The 7057-nt window shown below is 41.8% G+C and overlaps 1 protein-coding gene across 1 annotated transcript in view; it reads right to left on the bottom strand.

The window, feature by feature from the left end:
* LEUTX (leucine twenty homeobox) overlaps positions 1-3515 on the bottom strand; it is a 7835-nt gene extending 4320 nt beyond the window's left edge. The window contains 1 exon segment of the mRNA XM_037729402.1: positions 3510-3515. Coding sequence (XP_037585330.1) covers positions 3510-3515 — 6 coding nt within the window.
* Positions 3516-7057: the final 3542 nt, after the last annotated feature.

Below are 7057 nucleotides of genomic sequence, written 5' to 3'. Positions count from 1 at the left end.
CAAAACCACACGAATGGCTATAATCAAAAAATAAAAAAAATAATAGATGTTGTCATGGATGCAGTGAACAGGGAACACTTTACACCACTGGTGGGAATGTAGACTAGTACAATCACTATGGAAAACAGTGTGGAGATTCCTTCAAGAACTGAAAGGAGAACTACCATTTGATCCAGCAATCCCATTACTAGGTATCTACACAGAGGAAAAGAAGTCATTATATGAAAAAGATAATGGCACATGTATGTTTATAGCAGCACAATTTGCAATTGCAAAAATGTGGAACCAACCCAAATGTTCATCAATGAGTGCATAAAGAAACTCCGGGGTGTGTGTGTGTGTGTGTGTGTGTGTGTGTGTGTGTGTGTATATGATGAAATGCTACTCAGCCATAAAAAGGAATGAATTAATGATATTTGTAGAAATCTGGATGAGATTGGCAAGTATTATTCTAAGTGAAGTAACTCAGGAATGGAAAACCAAATATCATATGTTCTCACTTACAAGGAGGAGCTAAGCTATGAGGATGCAAAAGCATAAGAATGACACAATGGACTCTGGGGACTCGGGGAAAGAGTGGGAAGGGGATGAGGGATAAAAGACTACAAATATGGTGCAGTGTACACTGTTCGGGTGATGGGTGCACCAAAATCTCACAAATCACTATTAAAGAACTTATTCATGTAACCAAACACCACCTGTTCCCCAATAACCTATGGAAATAAAAAAAAATTTAATGTTTTATTGGAATGCAAACCACACACACACGCTATATATCTATATATCTATAGATATCTCCCCAAAGGTAAGCTTCTTTCCTGAGCTTGGCCTGCGAATCAAGAGCTTAGGCTAAACATTCAGTGCATGAGACCCACTTCTCGCCCTCCTTCTGGGAGTGTTCTGCATTCCCAGAAAATCAGTGCCAACTTCCACCAAGCAGGACACATTTTTAAGGCACAAATGGGAAAGTCTTATTTCTGTAGCCTCATTCTACAGCCCCTGGGGGAGGAATATTTACCACTCCATGACTTTGGGTACCAATTTGTTTTCCTAGCAACCTGGGGACATCTTTCTGGTTCTCATGCTACTAATAAAGACACACCTGAAACTGGGTAATTTACAAAGGAAAGAGGTTTAATGGACTCACAGTTCCACATGGTTGGGGAGGCCTCACAATCATGGTGGAAGGCAAGGAGGAGCAAAGCCACATCTTACATGGTGATGAGGCAAGAGAGGGAATGAGAGCTAAGCAAAAGGGGAAACCTCTCATAAAGCCATCAGATCTCATGAGACTTACTCACTACCATGAGAATGTCATGGGGGAACTGCCCCTATGATTTACTTATCTCACACAGGGCCCCTCCCACAATACATGGGAATTATGGACACTACAATTCAGGATGAGATTTGGGTGGGGACATAGCCAAACCAGATCAGTCCTTATTGAGATAGAACAGTGGCATGATATTGACACCGGGTATATATGAGTTTATAAGGTTCACAGGGTATTTGAGACCCTATCATCCTAACCAGTCATAGACTCAGTGGCACTGCTGTTTACGTTTGCTGGCCTGTGAGACCCTGAAGCTATTGGTTTGGCCAATTATTAAGGGTCAGTAGGGAAGCAAAGATAAAGCTTAGTGACCTGAGAATGAACGTTGATGCTCTCATTTACTAGTAGCTTGGTGACTTTGGGAGCATCACTACACTTGTATTGTTTGCTTCCATATCTTTATCAGTAAAATGGTCCCAGAAAGTTCATTCCTTTAGGGAAGATGTGAGTAACCAAAGAAGCAAGTCTGTTAATTACAGGCTTGGTGCAATGTGTTAGTCCATTTATGCATTTATAAAGAAATATCTAAAGCTGGGTAAATGAGAAAAGAGGAATTAATTGGCTCACAGTTCTGCAGGCTATACATGAAGCATAGTGCTGGCATCTGCTTCTGGTGAGGGCCTTAGGAAGTTTCCATTCAGGACAGAAGGTGAAGGGGAGCAAAGTGTCACATAGTGAGAGTAGGAGCAAGAGAGAGCAGGGGGAGGTCCCAGACTCTTTTAAACCACCAGATCTTGTGTGAACTACCATCACTCATTACCATGAAGATGGCACTAAGCCATTCAGAGGGACCCACTCCCATGATCCAAACCCCTCCCAACAGGCCCCACCTCCAACCTTGGGGATCATATTTCAACACGAGATTTTGAGGGGATGAATATGCAAATGGCATTAGTACAGAATGGGAGTTTTTCCTATGGTTTAGAATATAAATAAGACTTCATCAACTAGTAAAACCTGATTCTCATGGTCATCTATTTTATATGAAAGATTCTATTTTTAGGATGCTCTTATTCCTCATACAAATACATGGAAAAACAAAAGGCAAATGCTGCCTAATCATCGCATAGTGAAGACAAGTGATCAAGCACACAGGTTTCTCTTAGCTTCTCAGCATTACACAAAGGGAGAGCAAAAATTTACAGGATAATGAAGAAAAACCCTGAAATAGAGGGGGGACAGCAAGAAAGAGAGAAAGAGAGAGAGAGGGAGAGAGAGAGACAACGAAAGAAAAAGAAAGGGAAGGTCGAAGAGTAAAAGAAAGAGGAGAAAACAGCAAATAAACATATTCTTTCTTAAGAAATAAGGCCAGGTGCAGTGGCTCACACCTGTAGTCCTAGCACTTTGGGAGGCCAGGGAGGGTGGACCACTTGAGATCAGGAGTTTGAAACCAGTCTGGCCAACATGGTAAAACCCTGTCTCTACCAAAAATAAAAAATTTAGCAGGGTGTGGTGGTGGGTGCCTGTAATCCCAGCTACTTGGGAAGCTGAGGCAGGAGAATCGCTTGGACCAGGGAGGTGGAGGTTGCAGTGAGCTGAGATCGTGCCACCGCACTCCAGCCTGGGCGACAGAGTGAGGCTATGTCTCAAATAAATAAATGAATAAATAAATAATCAAGATTTGAGAGATGAGGCACAGGGGTTTCCAGACTGAAGCTATTCCACGATGAGCACAAAAAATGAACAAAAGGATCATTGTTGCAAAAATATCAGAATACCAAAAATATACAGCAAGTTCCAAAAGCTTCTAAAGGGAAGTAGAATTTCCATTCAAAGGAATAGTAATTGGAATTCTACTGGTCTTTAGAAAAGCAATACTGCCCATTGGTAAGTTATAGGGGGTGAAGTCGAGGAGGGAAGTGGCAAAATCATCTACCAAGCTGAGAGGTCAATATGTAAAATCGACTAATTAGTATTTTTGTAAGTTTAATATTAAAGAATAGAAAAATGTATTAGAAGAGCCAGGTACAAGTTTTGATAAGTGAGCTTGTTGATGTATAATTTTTCTATTAGAATGTGGGAAGTAAAAAGTTCCACTTCAAAGTCTCCTTTCTTGTTTAAGATAAAAAAAATTCATAAGTGTTAGAAATAATAGTTTGTTTTAAACATTTTCATTGAAAGACTTTTTGCCTTTTTGCCAGAAGCCCTATACTATGTAGCTGTTAGCCGTGCTTACAGTCATGTGGTACATTCTATGTCCTCGTACTTTCTTTAACAAAATATTTGTGCTAAAAGTGCTCACAGGCATGTCCCTGCTCACAGCCTATGCCCCTTCCTTATTTGGACTTCCCCTTTTTGCTCTCCATTGCTTTTATTAGCCAATCAGGTTTTAGTTTAGATTGTGAGGTCTGGCTGCAGCCAGTGGAGATCCGATACAGCAGTAAAGACAACCCCAATGTGTAAGAAATAAATATGTCTGCTTTCCTTTGTTCATTGTACTCTCATGACAAGATTGCTATGGGAGAACGCTTTCCGTAGGAGGTAAAAAGAATTGCTTTGCTGAGAGATCCTTTGTCCCAGTACTAATTTTTCTTTGCAGCACTGAGCATCTATTTCAAACACAGTATAAAATCATTTTAAAAAGTTAAAATATAAGTAAAATTACATTGATGTCTCTAGCCAAGAAATACACTTTTTTCTTTTTTTTTTGGAGACAGGGTCTTGCTCTGTTGACCAGGCTGGAGTGCAGCAGTGCAATCTCAGATCACTGCAACCTCTGCCTCCCAGGTTCAAGTAATTCTTGTGTCTCAGCCTCCCAAGTAGCTGGGACCACAGACTCGTGCCACCATGCCCAGTTAATTTTTGTATTTTTAATAGAGACGGGGTTTCACCATGTTGTCCAGGCTGGTCTTGAACTCCTGGCCTCATTGTTCCGCCCACCTTGGTCTCCCAAAGTGCTGGAATTACAGGCATGAGCCACTGTGCCTGGCCAGAAATACACTGCTAAACTATATTTTACAAGTAGAATTCTCAAAGGAAAATGTTGATAAATATCACAATGGCAACTCTTAGAATATTTGTACAATAGTACTCATAAGTAAATTGAAAAACACAAGACATGCTTGGAGAATGTATTTGCAACACGTATAAGAGATAAATTATTAGTATCTAGAAGATAACAAAAATATTCTACTAAACCTCAAGAAAAAAATACTAAAAAATGGGAAACGATATAAATACAAAAATGAGCATGAGGGGAAAACATAATGGCCTTTAATATAGAGTGAACAGATTCAATCACACTGGTTAATAAATAAATGGGAATTAAAGATCACATACTATTTTATACCCATAAATGGGCTGACATTTAAGAAGTAGTACTAGGCATTAAAAAGAATGTGAGTTCAAGACAGCCTAGGCAACAAAGTGAGATCCCGTCTCTACAAAAAAATTTAAAAATTAGCTGGGCATGGTGGCACACACTTAATAAGGCCCAGCTACTCCTGAGGGTGAGGTGGGAGGATCACTAGAGCCTAGGAGCTAGAAGCCAGCCTGAGCAACACAGCAAGACCCCATCTTTTTATAAAAAGGGATGTGGAGAAACAAACTCCTAAGTTACTGGAGTCCCATTGCAAATTGTTTTTCAAATGGTCCTTGGTACAACCCAGTGGTTTCTAAAATTGTCGACCTAGCATTGACAAAGCCCAGAAGCCACCACAAGATCCCACATCTCTCACTTGATGTATCTGCAACCTAGTCACTCAACCCCCAGCCTCCTGCCTTTGCCCAGCTTACCTGGCATCATGTCCTCTGGAGACGCAGTGGTTTGATCAGCTGTGTGCCACAGAACTCCTGAGCTGACTCTGTGACTGCTGGGCTAAAAGGCCTGACTATTTAAGCAATTTTTGTAATGTAATCAAGTCCCCACCCTATCCTACCCTAATGCCACTCCCTCCAATAACCCAATTAATATTTCTTTATTGAGAACCTACTCTATGCCTGATGCTGGGTAGGACGCTGGGAATAAAACTGTGATTCACTGACCCCTGACCTGAAAGAGTGGAAGAAAACAAAGGGATGTCAAGCAAACAGAAAATGGATAAAATGTTCAAGAATGTGAATTGGGATAAATGAGTAAATAAACAAGGCACAGAGAGAAAAAAGTTGGTAACATAACTCAAACTCGGGAGGTGAAGGAGGTGCTCTGTGCGTGGGCGGCTTCCTGTAAGACCTGGAGTGCATCAGGAGGCGTCCTGCTGGGAGTTGGGATGATGGGAGGTTAAGCCCTTCACTCACCCATCTCGGTCCAACCTCTTCCAGTAGACAGCAATGGATGACAGTGAAGAACTTGGCGGAGCCTAAACCACAGAGGATCCTGTATCTTCTTTCGAGTATGGATTTGGGGCAGTTGGGAGCCCATAGTTTTTAGCAAGGAAACTTAAAATATAGATTGCATTAAAAATTGTGCTTCTCTCTTGCCTCAGCATCCCTTTGTCATTCATTCTGTTACTCATTTTTTTCCATCTTTCAGGCACTCTATTAACTCATTTATTCATTCCTCTGCCTAACATTCTTCTCCATGATGGGGCTTATTTGTGGGGTGGGTATGATTTGGTGGGTGAGATAGATCTAGTCTCTGTTCATGAGACAGACCCTCCCCACACTCAGTGTGGACCCAAACTGTCTGAAGTGGAAGTGGGACTCTGCTCTTGGCCCATCTTATAGTACCCCCCCAACTCTGTCCTCTCCCCCAACCTCCACCCCCACCAAGTTGGTTTGGAGAAGTCTTGGAAAAGAGAAAGAACTCTGTCTGGAAACATTGCAGATAGCCTTAAGGCAAAATGATAGAAGGACCCATCTATGTCTTTTTTGTTTTGTTTTGTTTTGTTTTAGGGTCTCACTCTGTTGCCCAGACTAGAGTGCAGCAGTGCCATTATAGCTCACTGTAGCCTTCAACTCCTAGGCTCAAGAAATCCTCCAGCCTTGGCCTGCCAAAGTGCTGGGATTACAGAAGCAAGCCATTGGACCTGGCTCCATCTATGTCTTCTATAGGAATAAAATTCAGGAAAACTTTTTTTTTTTTTTTTAAAGATGGGGTTTCACCATGATGGCCAGGCTGGTCTTGAACTCCTGACCTCAGGTGATCCACCCACCTCAGCCTCCCAAAGTGCTAGAATTACAGGTGTGAGCCACCATGCCCAGCTCGAATTCAGGAAAACTTCTAACACGGTCAAGGGTAGAAACTCCCTTCCAAATCCTGTCTGAAAGGATAAAATAGGTCTCAAATTTTCCATGTAAATTTTAGAATCAGTCCCTGGAGTAGCCCTGTAGCACTAGTGAGGATGGAAAGACAGTGATATATTCAAAGGGGATGAGCTCCTTAATAACAGGGAATTTTGCAGAACTTAAAACACCCTTGACTCTTATTTGTTTACTTAATTATTTGAATGCCTGCTCCGCTAAGATTTGTTCCAGTGAATAGGAAATTGGGATTTACAAAAATAGAACTCAGCCAACCTTCCCAAGTGCTGGCATTCTAGAGAGGAAATCAGGAAATAAAAAAAGAAACAAGGCCAGATGCGGTGGCTCACGCCTGTAATCCCAGCACTTTGGGAGGCCGAGGCGGGTGGATCACAAGGTCAAGAGATCGAGACCATCCTGGTCAACATGGTGAAACCCCGTCTCTACCAAAAATACAAAAAATTAGCTGGGCATGGTGGTGCGTGCCTGTAATCCCAGCTACTCAGGAGGCTGAGGCAGGAGAATTGCCTGAATCCAGGAGAC

Source organism: Cebus imitator, unplaced genomic scaffold (assembly GCF_001604975.1).
Source record: "Cebus imitator isolate Cc_AM_T3 unplaced genomic scaffold, Cebus_imitator-1.0 Scaffold306, whole genome shotgun sequence".
Classification (NCBI taxonomy): Eukaryota; Metazoa; Chordata; class Mammalia; order Primates; family Cebidae; genus Cebus; species Cebus imitator.
This window is presented reverse-complemented; position numbering and strand designations above follow the sequence as displayed.